General features: G+C 36.2%; 1 protein-coding gene across 1 annotated transcript; it reads right to left on the bottom strand.

The window, feature by feature from the left end:
- Positions 1-468: 468 nt before the first annotated feature.
- Positions 469-17,679, bottom strand: LOC142530320 (cleavage and polyadenylation specificity factor subunit 1). The gene is made up of 26 exons (XM_075636100.1): positions 17,230-17,679; positions 16,820-16,966; positions 16,271-16,424; positions 15,180-15,311; positions 14,201-14,347; positions 13,597-13,692; positions 13,469-13,521; positions 11,984-12,115; positions 11,797-11,848; positions 11,585-11,704; positions 11,213-11,347; positions 10,211-10,339; positions 9,951-10,028; positions 8,794-8,925; positions 8,565-8,659; positions 7,595-7,791; positions 4,758-5,539; positions 4,532-4,612; positions 4,399-4,464; positions 4,188-4,265; positions 3,720-3,941; positions 3,432-3,563; positions 3,109-3,285; positions 2,349-2,534; positions 1,380-1,759; positions 469-667 (listed from the first exon to the last, which is right to left on the bottom strand). The coding sequence occupies exons 1-26, from the start codon at positions 17,550-17,552 to the stop codon at positions 553-555; spliced, it is 4,341 nt and encodes a 1,446-aa protein (XP_075492215.1). The 5' UTR covers positions 17,553-17,679; the 3' UTR covers positions 469-552.
- Positions 17,680-20,417: the final 2,738 nt, after the last annotated feature.

Genomic DNA, 20,417 nt, shown 5'->3' with positions numbered 1-20,417 from the left:
GCATTCGCATACAACTAAAATGCACTAGAAAATTTCCGAATATATACTTGGTGTAAAAAACACTCAATTTGTATAGGCAGTCTATTATTATCCTTCAAATACTCGGTGGGTTTCTACATAAATTTACAACACTTAGATTCCATTCAAATTATAAAAAAATTTCAGCATGCTACTGCCATTTGTGGCTTCTAAATGATAATGCTTATGAAACAATCGTCTAAAATACATGATTACAATATTGTAATGCAAATACAAGTTTCAAAAATACATTATTACACCATTGTAATACAAATACAAGGTGGTTAATTTCTTCTTTGCTTTCTACTCCTATCCCATAAGACTAATCTCAAATGCCACCGCACCTCATAGCTAAAACAGCACAAAGGAAATATGACAGTATCAGAGAGCCAGTTTCGCTTACTGGGATGACTCGTGACTTTATTATTCAGATAATACGGCTGCTGGCACGAAATGAGGGAGAAGTGGGCAAATATCATCATGAGGCCAAGCTCTCGTCCACCACTTTGTTTTCGGTGCCTTTGGTGCAAACTCTCAAAGAAAGCTTGTTCCAAGAGTAAGATCATTCAAGTTGGACATGATCTGAGTTCGTGTTGTTCCAATTTGTTGAGCAATACCCGCCTGCTCTTCCAGTGGGAGCATCTCGTAACTGCAACATGTGGGTATTGGGTACATGTTATTCGTACAAACATTCGCATCTTAGCGGCTTAAAAAATGATGGTAAGAGATGCATGAGAATGGAAAAGATATGGCCCATGCCCATGTATTCAAATAATGCTCTCCCGCACATACACCAACCTAAAATAAGATTAAGAAACAAAAAAATTTTACACAACAGCAAACCAGTTTCTGATAATTTCTCGGTCACTTTTTCAGAGGTCTGCACGGGGTGGTAGCAAGTACATTATTAATAAGCAAGCTAGTAACAGAAAATCTGTAGGAGGTATGGACGCATTATAAAGAGCCAGAATTACAGAGATAATTTTTTTAAAAAAGATGGGGAGATGTGAATCAGTATCTAGTTCAGCAATCTAGTACCATCTACTTCTTAATCAGAGCACCTTATATCGTCAGACTACATCACATTTTGCCATCAAAGTTTGACATCAGAATCTGCATCATGGCAGTATTTCAATCTCAAAACATTTCTAATGGACAGCGGATTTTGGCTGCACCATCGTAATTCTGCAAGCACGCCACCAGAATTTTTACCAACTAAACAGGCGTAAATTGACAGATGAACCAAATGTACCCAATGTTTGACTTGTGATAACGAAAAATTGGGGTCAACTTGTGGCGATCGAATAAACAAAAGGAAGTCAAGCTTTTCCAGTCAGATACATCAGAGTGAAACTACATACTGGGAAAGCAGCTCGCAGTCAACAATGGTGTCTGGACCAGGCCGATGAGCCTTTCCATATGAACAGAAGTGGCGGAAAGACCTCGGATTTAGTCCAGCAACATGGGAAACAGCATCCACAAGCTTTTTCTGCAGTGACTGCAGCCTACGAAACGTCAACTCATCAAGAGGTGCAATACAGCCAATGCTGCCATCCAAGGTGCCGAAAAGTAGACCAAAGCGGTTGGTCTTATCATATCCAGTACTTGTTCGATCAGCCGATGTAGGAAGCAGCTGCAGCCGCAAAAACTTGGTGATATGTGCACCAACATGGAATTCAGACCTTGATAGAAGTTTCTGTCCTTTCCAGCTTTCTGACTGCTTTGGGGCATAATAGAATATCTAATTGTTGCATACAAACTGCTAATGTCAGATGATTGCGGCAAAATATTCTTCTATGGTGGAACAAATTACACATAAGTGAAATGGATATATCCAAAAGTAAGCAGAACAAACTGATAAAAAATAGCAGGTGAAGAAAGTAAAGTTTCAGGAACAAATGATGCCTGATAATAAAAATCGAAAAAAAAAAAGAAATTTAAGAATGAACTTAAAGTACTATGAAAAGTAGTTGCCAATGCCTAAAAAGTTGGGACACGAGGATTATTGTTAAAGTGTAAATTGCCACACTTTCCATGGGTTGGAAGTCATCTTGTAGCCAAGAAGGAAAGAAAATCCATGTTGATGTTTTTTACCGATTTCATGGACATGTCCAGTGTATTGTACCACTATTTTTTTACCTCAATGATATGATCTTTCATGTCCAAAAAAAAGGAAAGAAAATCCAAATAACCTCTTGCTTCAATTCTTGCCATACAGGCACCACACTGAGAAAATTAAGATTGTTCACTAGCATTTTCTGCCCAAAATTATATAACACACAAGTGACTGATGTTTGAAAGAAAACATGCACGGCAAAAGAAGGGGCTACCTGAACATTCTTCTGCTCATCTGAAACTGTGAGGCTGAGTGTGCTTCCATCTATCAAAAACTCAGTTGCTAAACAATCAAGCGAGCCAAAATCCTTTGCCAATAAATTAAGTTGAGACCCTTGTTCTTTCCAACTAAGAAAGTATATGCTTTTGTGAACATCTCCAAGAAGAATAAAATTTTTCACCTGCAAAATTTTCACTCTCAACAGCAAGTCCAGCAAAAAGCTCCTAAAGTTATCATAAATTAGAGCACCTCATCCTCACAAAAGGTAAGTGTGTTCAGTAAAGAGTAAAAAACTATGAAAACAGAATTTTTGGGTTAAGGCAGAATATTTGGAAATGAGACTTGATCAACCCATATGCTAATATTACCAGAAAATCTAGAAAAAAGTGAAATATGTGGAACAATGACAACAGAGTAAATGAGTAAGTGCTCAGATATACATGGAAGTTTTCTTTCTCCAACAAATATATCGTTATCGGACAGCTTGAACTGCTGGTTTGTTACTAAATTGGGGGAAGCTGGTCCAATACAGCATTGAACTATCTATGGCCATAGAGAAAAATATGCACAGGAAATTTGAAAAAAAAAATGTAGTAAGACACCTGATACAACTGAAATTGAACAAGATAAAAAAAAAACATAATACACTTGGAATGCAGTAACTTGAGAAATGAAGACTGTCATACAGCAACAATGTTCATCAGACCGAAGATTAATGAAGGATAACAAGTTGGGCATGCAAATGGGGCACGTACAATGTTTAGGCTCACGACATAAAGAGGTGGGACATCAAAGAAGGCAACCCCATTTAACTCAAGACCCGTCCACTTGTGCAGAATAATTTTGGGGCCTGACGCTATCAACAGATGACCTTGAAGTGAGGCCAAAGCAGATATAGCACCTTTCAATTCTTTAGAGTAAACATCTGAAACCTGAGAAGATTAAGGATGATTAAATTTAAGGTTATCAAGCAGGTGCGGATAAGGAAAACAGTTCTTAAAGAACAAGATGAAACAAACTTTAGGGCTTGCTAATAAATTGTAGTGTGCTCAAAAAGGTGGAAATACAAGCTCGCTACCATAGCTTGACCGCCGTCTGAATTCTTGTCAACAGAAAATAAAAGTACACGTCCTCTAGCTGCTACATCTTCCCCTTGCACAAAAGCAGTTCCAACTGCCAACAGCGTCTCATTTTCTTGTGTTGTAGTATTCTGAAAGCATAGACAATTCAAACATGAATAACTCAATAAATTACAATAAAATGTTCAGGAGGTACAAAATACCATAACCAAATAGTTAAAACTTAATGGGTGAAAATTAGAACATTTCAGGCAAAAAGGCAGTTTGATGTGACAAGTTAAACTTACATATAATGTGACAACTCGTACAGTTAAAGCATTTTCGGAGCTTTGCATGGGAATTGTCGCCTTTGTTTGCCAGGGGCCACTGGATTTTTCAGGTTCCATAATCCGTACCTCGAATTCTTCCACAGGATAGGTCCCCTCAAAATTCAAATTATCATTTTCAAATTGATTTCCAACTTCTTGATCAATCAGAGACTGAATGACTTGATTAAGTGGCTTGAGCATCTGCAAAAAAATTGTAAAGAAAACCTGATTGAGTTACCCATTAAATTTTTTTCCTTGTTCCTGACCCTCTTGTTAGGGAGCCGAAGAAAGCAGGCTCGTGCCTAGTTGTTTTGAGTTTATGAAATCAAGTTTATTTTCTAGCACAAGGTTCATGAGGACCAAGCGGATACAAGGAAGTACTATTCCCATGAAACAAGAAATTTCATAATTATATATAAAAACTGATAAAATAGAGCACAAACTTACTGGAACAGAAACTATAACCGGGTACAAATTTTTCTCAGCAAAGTAAGTTATTTGATGGGGTGTTCCCTTAAGTGATACCTGTCACAGATAAAATACATGGAGGGAAGGCGCCCAAGAAGAGAAAAGGAAAGGATTGCATATGAGTTTAATGGAAACAAATTCGTGTTATAAAAAAATACCGCTAAAGAGACAGGAAAAAATGATTTCATACCTTCTGCACTGGCCAATAATTGTCATAGGATGATAAAGCTGAAAGTTGGCATATTTTTAAAGCACCCTAAGAAAAAGGAAAAATATTTTCAGTTGCTGTGCAAGGAATAAAAGAACCCATATGCTTGGCTAACCTGTGAAGTTATGTATATAAACCCATGATTGCAGTTGACATTGTGAAGAACAGTGAAGGCACCTATTGGTCCGTCACACACCTAAAAGAGAAGGATAGAGGATTAATAATGGGTTTTAATAAACTGTGAAAGTTCAGCAAGATAGAAAATTACATAGATAGAAAAGGACGTCATACTCTTAGCCTTCACTCAATAAGTGGAACAATATAAACTGAGACAAACTAACCTGTGGATGAATCCGTATGCGCTCCCTGAATATCATGAACCAAGCTGGCCTTGTCCCGGAGAGGAATAAACCCTGTACGCCACTGACATTCTTGAAAATGTTTATACGTTGAGATGAGATCCCTGATTTTGACTCCTCTCGTGCATAAGTGTCCAAGAAAACTCGGACAAAACGTAGATTTCTAAGCCTAGACGAACTTATACTGCTGCGACTAATAGAAGTCTGACAATAAACATCGTTAACTGCGGGAGCATTTTCTGAACCTTCATAAATATAAGCATGATAACATAGAATACTCCCATCGGACAATATTCCAAATAGAAAGGGACGGCTATGATCAGAAGCCCATCTTTGCATGGACAGCTCAACAACCTGTATACCATGATTCGCTTCTTTCCTACCATCTCCATTGGCTTCAGAATTTCTTTTCATGAGACTCTCAGGATCATTCACCGGATCGTGAAAAAATGAGTCTACAATGTGACCCTTTCCAGAAACAAATTTGTCAACAGAGAAAACACTGTTGAAATTGGGCAAATCAAATATCTCAAGATTTCCATTTTCATAGCACAGAACACAGTATACGTCACCCTGATCATGCATCATACCATCCGTTCCATCAATACCCTCCCCAATGCCAGTACCAAGCCAAGCATCTGTACTCGTCTTCCGGAGCCATGCTTCATGTCCTTTATCTTGATAGAGTGTACAAGCAGACACCAACTTATCCGAGCTTTCAAATGCTGGTGGAATAATGACAGAAACTGTGCATGTGGAGGGATCTAGGAGAAGAAACCGAGTAAGCACAATGCCAAGACCACATAAAGCATGGTTCAGCACATAGGAGCAGAGAAAAAAAACACTATCAAATACGGGCCCCTTTCAATGCCTGGAATTAGAATATTGTTCTGGAAACAGTTGTGTTAACGTCTTAGCGCAGTTTGAAACTTTTGGAAGATAAACACAATACTATTAGACATTCATATATGGCAATCATGTTAACAAGATCTTTTTATCCATCTACCAAAAATATCAATCGTATCTAAATGTGAATTCCCAAGTTGCCCAGTATTAATTCAATTGGACAAGTTTCAGGGCCAAACACTACAATCACTCATTCACTCCAACCTTTGGTCTATGCCAACCCCAAGCAATCTTTCAATGTATTATCTAACTAGTTAAAAGGAATATATGTGCGGGTTACTGAAGTTACCAGACACATAAATATGAAAATTAGCTGCATTAAAGAGGCAATAGAGGAAGCATGAGTAGATGCTTAAGAACTAGAGTAATCCAAAAAAATTTTACATCATAAAAAATGGAAATCCTTCAACGAAATAGAAGCCACAATTTTTACAAACAAAACAGTTGGTAACGATTATTTTCCCCAAAGTAAAAGGTTCAACGTACCAAAATACTACAAGAAGTGTGATAAAATATGAAATCCATAAATTTTCATCAATACAAAGATCAGAGATTTCGATTTCAAGATTTACCCAAAAAATTATTAAATGCAATAAAATAAAGGATTAAAAATACCCTAAAATGCTAAGAAAACGCAAAATATAACTCGCTGAAACCCGTCCATCCTCCCTCACCATCACAGGATATAGGTTTCGGTAGGAGGGTAGCAATTTAGGAAGGGTTGTTGGACTTATCAAACCCTAATACATAAATCCCAATATTTGTGGGAAAATAGCAATAATAATAATAGGACATGCAAGGGAACAAAGGCATGCCGCTTTAATGTCAATGTCCCTAGGGTCGAGACATGTATTTAACAACACTGATTGAAAGTTTAAGCTCTTCCAAAATTAAACAGGCATATAGAAAATGAAAGAGGCTGGCCCAACTGTTAGCAATCATCACCTCTTTATATAGGTGAAAATAAGCCGAGGTGAAAATCATAGAACATCTTCCCATAACTATAAATCATATCAAATATACACCATAATCTTAATAATATCGAATTTGGTCCAAAATTATGCTGATTTATTTGTAATACTCTCTTTCAAGCTGAACATATAAATCATGCGTTCTACTTGATATTCAAAACCAGAAAGACAAATAGCAAACATGCATAAATATTATGAGTCAACTTCCATTCAGTAGGAACAAACAATTATTGTGCCCACATAGGATCGAAAAACTTAGAATTCGGGTAAACACAAAAATCACGGGTGATAGAATCCGCGACCATGGCAGCCACACAGTTACTGTAATCAGGATTTCTTTTTCCAAATTATTGTTCACATGACCATTAATTTTTGTTTGCAAGGATAGATTGTTAGACGACACGAGATAGGAAAATCAAGACGAGGATTCTTCTATGTTACCATGTTAAATTTCACGGTACTAAATATAGTGAGAAGAGATCACAACATAACACAAGAATTTAGTATATAAATCATGACCACTCGACACCAACATATATCAAACTGTGACTTGGGTGCACAAGGCACACCAAAGGATACAGAACTAATTGCATTGTCTATTAACCTTCATTTTGTGGTATGATTTTAAATAATGGGATATCATTGTCGCAGAAAACCATACATGTAGGATTATGATTCTAATTTAATATAAATTGTCAAGCAATTTTCCAAATTTAATCAGTTCACATCCACAGAATCAACATAATTTATGAATGGGTTCCTCATTTCAAAAAATGGATTCTATAATGGGAGTAAGGAGCATCTCGACAAAAAATGTAATAAATAAGACACATTCAAGCGACATAGAATCAAAACCTATTTTTCTGTACAAAAAAAAAATATCATACTAAATGTATTACGAAAAAGAAGCCATTTTATTGTTTCCGAAGTATTAAGGCATACCTCCAACAAGAAGCTGAATACTTCCATCAGTCATTCTCAGCAACACATAAGGATCAGCAATGAAAACCGATGACACAATTGTGCCTTCAGAACCTTCACCAGCTTCCGAGTTGGAAATTTTAAATGTCAAATCTTGAGTCATAAAAGCGCCATCAAGGATCCGAGCACCACGAGCAAAGATTTGGATAACTCGACGTCTGCATGACAAAAAAAATTCACAAAATGTTATCACCTGATAGGACTTCAGTGATAACATTAATTACCCATGATTTGTTTAGATATTAGCCATCAACATCAAAGTGTCATTGCAATTCAAAAACTGGAAAACAGTATTTACTCATTAATAAGCAGGGACAGGATGTGAACTAACAGAACTAAAATTTTCATCTGCTAAAGGCACCAAACGCTCTTCAAAAAGACCAAACCTAAGTCACCACTTATTCTAAATAAAGCAAATTGAAGCAAAGGGACCTCAGACCCTAATACCGATGCTTTCAGTGCCAGAAAAACTTAAGCCTAAAAAGACCTTATAAATTAAGGTTAGGATTAAAATTGTATTTTAATGTCGAACTGACGAAGCTCAGACTTCATTTACAAGCAAATCCATGTTTCCCTCCACTCCACCCATGCCCAAGCAGAGTGTATTAGCCTTATATCAGCAGAGTTCTTGTTCTAATTTCGACGACCTTCTATTCATACAAGTCCAAATGAAAGGTCATTTCCATGGAATTAACACTATTCTCTCCCGAAGCACCAACACTACAAAAGATGTAAACAATACATGCACATAAATTCCATGTGCTGTATGGAAAAAAGTCCATGCGCTGTGATTATGAAAAGAACATAAAACTCGTGTTTTCAATTATCAATTTGAATCATTGATATAGAGAGGGAAACTAAGAAGGTGAAAACAATAAAATCAAATTCCAGAGCATATGCATAAAGTGATTGAGCCAGATAAGGGAAAGACCTTTCAAACAAATTTCCTGCTGCAACTGTACTTCCTTGAACATAGTAGTCAACATTTTCAGTAACCTCCTCAAGGTTGTTAGCTGTTTGTAGTACCTGAGACACAGAACATGTTTGTAAGAAAGACTGCAGAGATAACATAGTAGCCAATTCAGGATAAGTCATAGTTCTGAACCTGACAAAGAAAATTTTTCCAAACTTAAACAGAAATGGTTTTACTACTGACACACCATTGTACGGTTTTCCAAACTAATTATCAAATATGCATGATATTCATCTTCATAAGCTGCTCCCTTTGAGGAATCACTGCGTAAATTCTTGTGGTAAACCGTCCAAATCCCTTTGCAACCGGGTAGTGATTCCTGCATAAAAGCAAGATGTTTTGATGCATATCAACAACAAAGTCAAAGAAAACAACTGAAAAGTCACTCGATTTGAAATACATAGTACAGGTACGTGATCCAACCCAAATCAATTTGCTTGGAAATTAAGAAGTGTATGATAAGGTTCTGAATGGAGCAAAGCTGGTAAATGCACTATCTGGGTAAACATACAGTTTCATATCATGGTTGACATATCCCCAGACAGGTAAAGAAGAAGTGATGCTACTTGCCGTAAAGGTTTTCATATTTCATTGAGTTTGGATACACACTGAAATTGAAACATAAAAGTTCCCGTTTTAAACAAGCAGAACGTGCTATTGTGCTGCTTGATTCAAGCTTAGATTTCAGCAGCCTTGAGCTCATACATCATTCGAAAACTTCCAAGATTTTTCTTACTATTTATCTATATTTTGTATGGTATAATAAATCAAAATCCATTGAAATGTCAACCATGTCTGTTGTCTTCATCGTTTGAAAATTGATCTAATTTCTCTTCAGAACACAAAACACAACGCTCCTAATTGAACTCAAAGACCTGTTGATATGGTCTTCAACACATTAGGATACCTTCACGAATGAATGTAGGACAAATATTTGAATGTTTGCTAGGGTTCGCAGGGGCTCACTATTTAACAAGTTGGTAAATTGAGCTAGCTGAAACTAGAAAATTCTATGTGAACTAAGGTTAATTACAGTACATGCTCACTCAGAGCTTGACTCTTTCATAGCCCCTATACACCAAAATAAAGAAAACTTTCCTTTTACTCTCCCACCCATCTTTCCTATTCTATCTGCACTAATCAATGTGTAGAATAAACTCAATATTTTTTATAAATTAAAAAATAAAACCATTTGAAGACGAAAGGGTTATACAAGCAGACTCGAATCTAGCAGATGAACTTCCTCCAAATACAATGGAAGGCTCCAACCAATTACAGTTTTATTGTAATGGGAAAATAATAAAAGAGTGGTATTTTCTAATTGGAAAAAGAGTCCATGCACACCTGAGTTATGGTTTCTGGGCGAATTGATTGTTGAAGCACACTGAGAGAACCGTTCTTTCCGTGTCCAGAACAGCACACCTGAACAAGATTCAAAACAAAATTTTTGAATGCATGTGCATTAAACTTCTGGTCCGGGGGGGTCATAGAAGATGTATTAAGATGAATAATAATGACAATTCAAAATACTTGGCACAGGCAAATACAAGATGCTCGAGTTTATTTGTAGCACTAATATTCAAATTAATGAAATCATAATTTACCAGTTCATAATTACTCTGCTTTGCACTTCCTGTCGCATTTGGGTCAGCGTTAATTCTCAAACCATAAGAGAAATCTTTCAATGGACCAACATTAAGCAATGAATCCCTAACGGCGAATGAGAAAGTTTTCTGCATGCATCAGAGAATATGGCACTATAAGAAATGCAAAACGATCAGATTCATGCAGCAAAATAAATTTATAACAGTAAAAGCTAATTATAATGAAAGCATAAAACGAAATTTCAGATTTGGCAGAAATCATCAGATAAGTCATCTGCCACAAGTAAAACTCAGATAAGTCATCTGCCACAAGAAAGGTGGTTTTTATCCTGAAATGTATATTGCTCTTGTAAGACCCTTTACTATATACCGACTCAGAGTAAAGAGTCGACAAAGCAAATATCATAGGAAATGATTTGGCGGAAATAATCACATATTAACACTCCACATGGATTTAGAGAATTATTTCAAAAGATCTATCTCGATTTTTGGGATATTAGTTGCTAGATGAGGTTATAAATAAAAACAAAGCAGAGAAGATGCGCAAAGAAGTGATTCACTACTTTCATTTTAGATCCCCAACCCTATTGTAACTCTTCAACCCTTAAAATAAAACATCCTGCAATCATACTTGTCAACTTGAATTTTTTTGCTCAATTCTTCTTCAGTTATTTAATATTTGTAGGTGAAACCGATCATCACTGCAACAGACCTATGAAAACAAACAGTATCAATAAGTTAACAAAAAGTATGGATATGATAATTATATCCCAAAGCAAACACTTGGTCTTTCCACTCATACATCAGCCAAAATTCAACTAGAGCTTTAGTACTTATCATATCATAAGCAAGTAAGCAACTAAAGAGGAAATGACATTTGGCTGCTGTCAATTAGAACAATGGTGAGTGACATTTGAATCACACCCCCATGCACGTAAATAGATATTGATTATCATCATAAATGTAAGACATCGCTCAGCATATTTTCAGAAGATGTTTAACCTGAGCTAGCTGAGAATTATTTGGGCTCGAGCCAAATAAAGAAAGTTCCTCATTATTGGCTATATCCCTCAATGCATCAGAGGGAGACCTCCGCAACCGCTTTGCTAAAGGTGCATCAGTTTCTATATCCCCAACCTAGAAAATTAAAAAAGACAAATACAAGATAGAAAAAATAATAAATATATCTTTCAAGAAAAAAGTAACATAAATTTTAAAATTTCCAAGATAACATAATGGTGAAAAGTAGTGATTCCAACAAATTTTGAACTTCAAACTCCAACACCAATCCTTTAACAAGAAAACGAGAGCCCATAAGAATAAAATTAAACAAGAGCTGCATTAATGTTAAGCTGAATATTTAAAAAGGCAAACCTCTTCCTTCAAACCAGTAGCTGGAACAGGAGTTCCCACTTCAGAATTATATTGTACTAGCAAACTATCACCCAAACGACTGCCAAGGAAGAAGAGTGAGCTTCCAATTGTTGTAATATCCTAAAAAAATCAACAAAAAATGAGTAGGATACATAAAAAAAAAGTTCATCCAGTAATATACAGAAGCATGATCAACATAAAAAGCAGCTGACCGAAGTAAGTACAGAAGCTCTTGACTTGGAAAGTTCGAGCCTCTGAACAATTCTGCAAAAATGGAAATACAACATATTACATCAGTGATAGCAACGTGAGAAACTGAATACCGTGGGTCAAATTAGAAGACACAGGGAACTGTAAGATGCAAAAGAGAAGAACATTAACATGCAAAACAATACCAACCTTCCATCATAAACAAGAGTAAGCAAAAGCAGTTCCCCAGTTTTTGTCGAGAACATGGCAACATCATTTGTTAACCATGTTGCATTGGCAGCATCAAGCTCTGTAATGAAACCAGGTCTAGGCATCTCTTGACTGAAATGTAGACAAGGAATCCACATCAGGAATAACTTAATTATCTCATTAAAAATGTAGGATGGAGATGTGAATCATACTAAATCTTTTCACGGCCATTATACACAATTGTCAATATGACAATCATTAAAATCATATAATCTAACCAACTAGCTTACAAGAAAACACAATGACAGTGTCCGAAATAATTAAAAACTCACAACAATTCACATCAAACACTTTAAGCAGAACAGCTAACTCACAACAATTCATTTACTACTCTGCAAACTTTACAAGAACCAATTCACATTCCACTAAAACAAATCAAACTATGCCATAGACCTATAGTAGCTCAATCCATTAGAATCTTTCTCTATCCATTTTACTTTTTCCCCTCCTCAAGCACCAGCATCATGTAGTGTCCTCATCATCTCCTACACTAATATGCAGCCTCTTTGGTTGAGAAGAACTGAAGTAGACGATCCTAAAACCATGTAAAGGTTCAGGAAAATAATACTGCGCACCCACTTGATCAAACAGTATATAGCATTCACAATGTCTTTGACGTATTGTAAACCAGAATAAAGATTAAATCAAAATTTTGCAAAAAGATATGAAAGGAAATTTCCCCTTGCCTAAATATAATAGAAGAAACATTATGTGCTATCAAGTCAAGACATGTAACAGCACATGCCTAGAAATTATGGTACCAATTGAAAGGCCCGAGTCATATCCTCACACAACCACGGTGCCATTTGAATCAAATTTTGCTCCAGATCACTACTCTATTGACTTCAGTAACTGAAACACCCAAAGAAAACTTAGCTAGGAGTGACAAGCAGAACTCAGCCATTTAACAACCAATTCTGGTAACCTCGTCTATGGTGTCAGGAAACTTTCATCCAGAAAAATAAAATAATACAGATAGCGGAATTGAAATGGAAAATGAAGCATTGGGACACCCTCAACATGGACTACTGTCAAAGTTGGCTGATGATTAACCTGTTCTGTCAAACCTATGCATTAGTGCACCTAGATGAGAAGCAACAAACAAAGAAAAGACTTCAAAATATTATGCTGCAAGTCCTTCACTATCATGAAAATTTTCAACCCTCAATCTGCTTAAAAACAGAAAAAATGTCCCTGAGTTAAAAAAACTAAGGTTCTCAGCCAAGACAAATATCTAGAAAAGGAGAAAACATCGTGGCATTAATCATAGAGTAACAATTGTAAGGTCAGATAAAGAAGTACATGTACAGATAGCTGCCATAAGAGTTTCAGTGACAAGGCAGAAAAACAGGGACTGATGGAAAAGCTCAATTATCTTGAGAAGGGAAAGAGGGAGGATAAAAGAGTCAAGGAGCTGGATCTCACCTCCCATCAAAAGGCACGGCAAAATTGTTCAATGCTAAGAAGCATGATGTAGACTGCCCAAGTGAAGTATCAAGAATAAATAGCGGTAAATCTAGATCACAAATATTAAGGTTAAAGTTAAGGTAAACCTGGCTATGATAATGAATTGTATTAGCAGCAATCACAAGTACTCCCCCTATGGGAGATGGAACAGCAAGGATCTTGTATGCATCATGTGGAAGATTCTGAAAACAAAGAAAAAAAGGAATCATATTTTAGATAAACTCTACAGCTAGAAAGTACATGTCAGCCTTCAAGAATCCAGAACTAAGGCTAGAAATATTGTAAGTAAATAGCCACTGATTAAAGATATAAACAAAATCAAAGATGTGGGCTATACTGCTGACTGATTGGCATTTCATTGCCATATTTATCCATGTCAAGGTATCAAATAAAAAACAACTCCACAACAAAAATAGGCTTTTGGAAACAACCAACAGAGCATATAGATTCGGATATATGTACCGTCACTAAAGTAGCTATTCGGGCCTCGCGTACAAAGAAAAGCTAGCAACATAATTAATGCTTGATCACAATCACAGACAGAAAATAAAATTTCCATCATGAGAATGTACACATTTATTCCGGCATGTGCACGTGAGGTGACTGGAATAGATAAATACTCTCCCGGATCAAGAGAGCAGACAAAGAATAGAAAGGTTAACAGTCAGCATAAATAAAACTTTAACTTACATTGGCTGACCATATGAGTGGATGCTGCTTTAAAGTTGTATTGATACTAAGCGCAGATATCATACAAGTGTGATGTTTCCATGATACACGACCAGCCCAAGTAAGCTCCTGCTCATGTAGGATAACCACAACAGGCTCAATGTAACCTGTCAAAGGTTTAATAATCAACCATAAAAAATAAAGACCAGAGACGCTGAGGCTGAAATACAGTTATTCACATAGTATCTGACAGCGTTATCTCATAAATTGGCAATAAATAGCGACAAAAGGAATTCAAGGGAGTAACATCTTATCTTAATCATAGAAAGGGTAAAAAGATCACCTTTTCAGTAGTTTCCCCAGATTAAAAAACAGGTACTCTTAGTCCGCGACTTTTCTAGTTTTCAAGTAGGAGATAATATCTAACTAAATATTTACCTACTTTCAGCACTTGCCTTGGACCATTAAACAGTGTTTAAGACAAATTCAGTGCCATCAAGTATGTGTGTGCTATCACTTGGTAACTCTCACTAATACATAACACATTATCTTGCCCTGGAAAATGTCTTCATCAAAATGAAAACTGTTCTGGTCAAGACACACAAATGCCCAACTGTTGTTTTCCAGGAGATTGTATTTTTTAAGCATGGATAACTTGTACACAATACATATCAGAGATAAGCATCCATTAGCATGATAAATAGCCATTAATCTGTTTATTTTATATTTATTAACTATGAAGGGTAGTAGACATGAGTGTGAGTGTGACCAAGCAGTGGACAGATTCTCAAGAAGGTGATAAACTCTGTAAAAAAATCATAATCTAACACTTGAACAGTTCCAACAACAAATGAAACAAAGAAAATTAACATCTATGGAAGCTCCATGCGACAAAAAAGTGAAATTCTGATATAAGAGATGGCAATGCAACCTTAGCCACATTGTAACCCATTGTTTATCAAAGTTATGAGATTAAAGAAACCCAAGTCAAATCTTACCAGTGTAAAAAGATAAAATCTTTAACATGCTTCATGTCAAGATCTCGCAGTCCAACAACGTAGGATGACTCAATTCGAGATGCACCAGGCCCTGAATTAAAAGTATTGTCCTCCACAGCCAAACCAGAACTGGCCTAGCATCAAAAGTTCATAATTAAATTAAAAACAAAAAACAAAACAAAGCAAAAACACACACACCTGCATGCACACAGTTACTGTTTCACCACAGAAACTGGCAAAAGCATTTGTCTAGCCACAGCACATATCAATACAATCATCATTTCAACTGCCAACATTATATAATGCAAAATTGTAAATGGGGACATGCAATCTGGGATGGATTCTAGGAGAAGACCCTGCTATATAACTTTTTATGTGACATGTTGCTGTCAAAGCGTACTGAGAAAGGATCCTTTTTCGAGTAAAAAGAACTAAATCAGTATCAAATCTTGTTTCATGCGGGTTTGTAAGCAATTAAGAACCATGCAATTGCCCCAATCCCATACACCCAGCTGACTCACACTCATGTGCAGAATGAAATCATTATTCACTGAAATGAAATATGTTGGTCTGAAAGTAATATGCAAGTCTCAACACAATCATGTCATTGTTAGGTTGAGCGTTTCCTGAAGTTCGATAGAAATTAATGTGACAATGACATCTAGAATATTTTTGAAACTTAAAATGTGAAATTACAAAGGCCATTGAAATTAGTCCAGACAAGGAGATAGCAAGATGTACTTAAAAATACATAAATGATCATTTGACACACATCATAATCATCTATTGAAATACGGCACAGTGCAAGGTATGTGCTAAGGACACATTACCAACCAACTTCGCTCATTCAGCCATTTCCACAGCATAGCTAAAATTCATTAGCAAAATAATCTGTTATAGTATCAAGTCACACTACTCAACAGCATGCTGATTAATATTGGTAATTGATGCATCGTATCAAACCTTATGTCCAAACCATCTAGTATCACTGATGCTCAATAAAGCAACACAATATAACTGGCAGTAATGCACATAAAAACAAATTATGTTATAAAAATGAAATAAATCAAAATTGGAAAACAATAAAGAAAACCTCAGCTGTCTTGAGAACTATCATCTGTAGTCCATAAACAAGAACAGCGGAACACCTTCCCAGTGGATCAACTTTTACCAGTGGGCCTGTGCTAAAACATTCTCTGCCTTTTTTCAAGTGCAGCCAATCCGGACCCTCAAAACAATGCATAGAACTGGAAGAAGAAATGAACAACCATTTATGATTAGAACACAACTATATGTGTTTCAGAAAACTAATAGACTAATACATGAAACTGAACTACATCAATTAAGCATTATGGTTGGGCTTTCGAACAACTAGAAAAAGATGCAGTACAACTCAAACTAACAGTAAACAATGACACACGTGGATTCGGTTGGAAATTGACAACCTGCAATTCCCCAAACCTTGCTGGTCGTTTACCAAATAATTTTCAATATTCGGGAATTTTTTAGCAAGTTCATGCTGAAGATCAACATTGCTGAAATCTTACTTTTAAATCCATCAGTAAGTCAGTATACAAGTGAAATGAAATATAATTCTCTTTTTTTCCCGTGAAACTTGTTGATGGACGAGAATAAAGCTCACCTAGTGCGAAGCCCGTGTAAAGAATCATCAAACTCCAAAACTGAAAATTTTGCATCTCGAAAAGTCAACATAATTGAATCTCTCCTCCTTCCTTCATTAACACCTCCATTTGTTAACACCCCTAATGACTCCACATTGCCATGCAATCTACAATATATGAACAAACCAGTATAACTAATCACGTGATAGCCACCACAAGGGGAAAAAATTCGAATTTGATGCATAATTTTTCAAAGTTCGAGTTTTGCACCCAAACAACATAAAATCTCGCTCCACCTTAATTTGTCCTTGATTAAATTCCTTAGTTCGCCAAACTAAAAATGGAGTCCATATCATACAAAATCCACACCACAAATAACTTAAAATTTTGATGCAAGATGACCTCGAAATGCATTGTAAGAAAAAGAGACCTGTAATGGCAGACGAGCTCGAGGGAGGCACCAGATACGCCCGCCAAGACACCGCCACGTTTGGCCGGTTTGGAGCTCATGAGGTTAGAGGATTCCTCCTGAATTCTGACGGTGTAGACTTCAAGAACGTTGGCAGCGACAGTGATGAGATTAGGAACAGGGCCAATAAGCTTGGTGGAGGATGGCCACTCGGAGTCCAGCCCATCACCAGGTAGTTCAGGGGCTCGTGGAGTGGCATCCGCGGCCGATTGGCTGATGAACCCGGAGGCGCAGTGCTCGATGCCGGTGGCATGGTGCATCATCTTGTACGCAGCGAAGCTCATTTTGCCAGTTTGGGTTTGGCTGTGTAAGAGTGAAGCAAAAGGAAGATTAGGGTTTTATACGGACAACTGTAACCGCAGATGTTGGCGGGACTGGGATATTTGGGATCTTAGGTACAGCTCGAATAGCATTGCGTCCAATCACTAATATATATAATGGAAAAAAAATCGTTTACAAATTTATATATTATTATTATATGTGGATAACTTAATATTTTATTTAATTTTATTATCATTTTCGCAAACATAATATTTTTTTCAGTGAAATTTCTTTCATTAAATGATGTAAAAAGATAGTACAGAAACAACGATATTGGGTATCTCCAAGATAATTCACACAAGCAAACTCTATCACTGGTCAATTCGTTTTACGGTCATCTACCTTAGTAATCGCACTGGGAACACAACGAAAGACTAAAATCTTGATCTTCTTAACGATGATAACTCTCACATCCGGCTTTTCACTCTCGAATATTGCCTTATTCCTTGCATTCCAAATATGATAAATCATACCTGCTAGTACCATAACTCTCATCCTGTTGAGCATCGAGTTACCACGATAGACTCCTCGCAAGGCTTTTAGTACAGTGTCCGCCGATCCCATACACTTCCTCATGCCCAGCCATCCACGGACACCATCCCAAATACTCTTCGACATGCTCCACCTGAAATAAATATGAGCACAAGATTCTGTCTCAGCAGAGCATAGCACACAAGAATTATCTTGAACAAAACCAAGTCTATCCCGAGTAAGAAATTTTGTTTGAGCAAAAAGCCATAGTGCAAATCGATGCTTGGGCAGTATGAACGATTTAGCTATAAGAGGTTCCCAAGGCCACCTTCCTTCCGAGTAAAGAATTCATATGCATTCTTGAGACACACATTGCCACCGAACCAGCTGTACAATCGGGGGATAGCCGCATCTGATTTTCGCAAACATAAGGAAGCATTTAGAAGGTTAATTGTATTGTTGAAAGCTGCAAGTGAAGAATGTGCAGAGGACCAACACTGAAAACAAAGGGCAGAGAATTTTTTTGGCTAAAAGATGGATACTCGGTTTTTCCATGCTATTGGCTAAAAGAATTTTTTGACTTGCCGACTAGAGCAAATGAAACTAATGTGATCCTTATACCGAAGTGTGATCGCCCCGAGACCATGAAAGACTCGCTGCCAATCATATTATTTTGCCAAGAATGACGATGAATGTCAAGCTGAAATACAAAGGGTTAGAGGTGCTCCTGTTATCTCTCACTTGTTTGTTCGCCGATGATAGTATCTTATTTTGTCAAGAATGACGATGAATGTCAAGTGGCAAAACGTGCTTTGTATGACTGTGAGAAGGCTGCACAGGATTGGTGGTAAACTTTGCTAAATCAAGAATCCTTTGAGTAATAATGTATCGGTGACACACAAGGAGCGAATATCTAGAAATAATTTTGGCACATTCGGGTGCCTCCGCGGGTCAGAAACTTCTTATGGACGAAAATCTCAGTAGAAGGTGTGCCATGCCTCGATTAGTCGTATGTTTTGTTGATCGGGGATTGAAAATGCTTGGAACTCTATAGTGAACTGTCCATTCGCATAAAATTATTTAGCAAGTGGTTGCCTCAAATAAATAATTTTCCCAAATGCTTTTAAAATAAATAAAATTTTGCTTATATAATATAAATAAATATAGCATACAGATTTTAGTGAATACTATATATTGAACTACGTTGTAGCAACCACAAAGATAATCTAAAATATGTTGATGCCAAAAAATTCTATATCTTCGTTTTAAATTTCATTTACTTTATTTCGTCTTATAAATCATAGCAAAAAAATATGTTCTAGTATCAAGTCACTTTGCTGATTGATATCGGTTATCAGAGTATCAAATGAAATTTTATGTCAATACCATCTAAGATCATTGATGCTCATGTATTCTATAGATATTTGTTTTGTGATTCCCAAAACATAGAAATGTAAGAAAAATGGTTCATATAAATTATATTCAAAAGAAAAATAAATATATTGACAGCAGCGATAACCATAGCCGTATTTTTTTAAAAAAATGGTACATGCGTCGGATCAATTTTAGAAAATAGAGATGTGTATGTGCCTTTTTTTTTTTTTTTAACTCTCAAGCCCCTGCAATGACTCATTGATGGCATGAGATACTTATAAATATCAGTGATCGAGGTCTCTAAGCACACCTAATAAGGAAAAAATGCATTAGCTACGAAGAGAGTTGGAGTGCTTAGAATGACTCAATCGGATGAAAGCAAAATACTTATAATTTTTTCGATGACCGGAGGTAACACTCGATCCGCTTTCGCATATTATTCATTATGTTCATAAATATGTAGAAACATGATTGTGTTCAGAAAACTTTAATATATGGTATCAGGGTCGTGATACACATGCTTGAAAATATTTTTTTTCACTTTCTAAAAATCGGATATCATGGACTTTAGGAACAAAATTATTTATGAAAATTTTGTGTAAGAAACTTGAAATTTGAAGTCTGGACATAATAATATTAAGAAATTTATCTGGCAATTTGTTTTGAATATAACTGGTAGGAGAATTTGTTTTCAATTGTACTTTGAAGTTATTGTTTATCTTGAAAATTATATAAAGTTTCTGAATTTGAAAATGAAATGATCAACGTTTTTAGAGCAAAATATTCAGAAGTTGAAGGAGAAGGCTTGTAAATTTGGAAGATGACTTAGAAAGTTTTGTGTTCAATAATTTTAATGCAATCACGTGTAATATGTTGAATTGTTAAGGTTGAAGACCAATTGAAGACAATTGAAGAGACAATGTCGGTATTTTTTTTAATTATTGGTTAATGTGCTATTAAGTTATATATATAATTCGATATAC

This window comes from Primulina tabacum, chromosome 17 (genome assembly GCF_025594145.1).
Source record: "Primulina tabacum isolate GXHZ01 chromosome 17, ASM2559414v2, whole genome shotgun sequence".
Lineage (NCBI taxonomy): Eukaryota > Viridiplantae > Streptophyta > Magnoliopsida > Lamiales > Gesneriaceae > Primulina > Primulina tabacum.
Note: the sequence above shows the minus strand (reverse complement) of the source record. Positions and strands in the feature narration are given on the sequence as shown.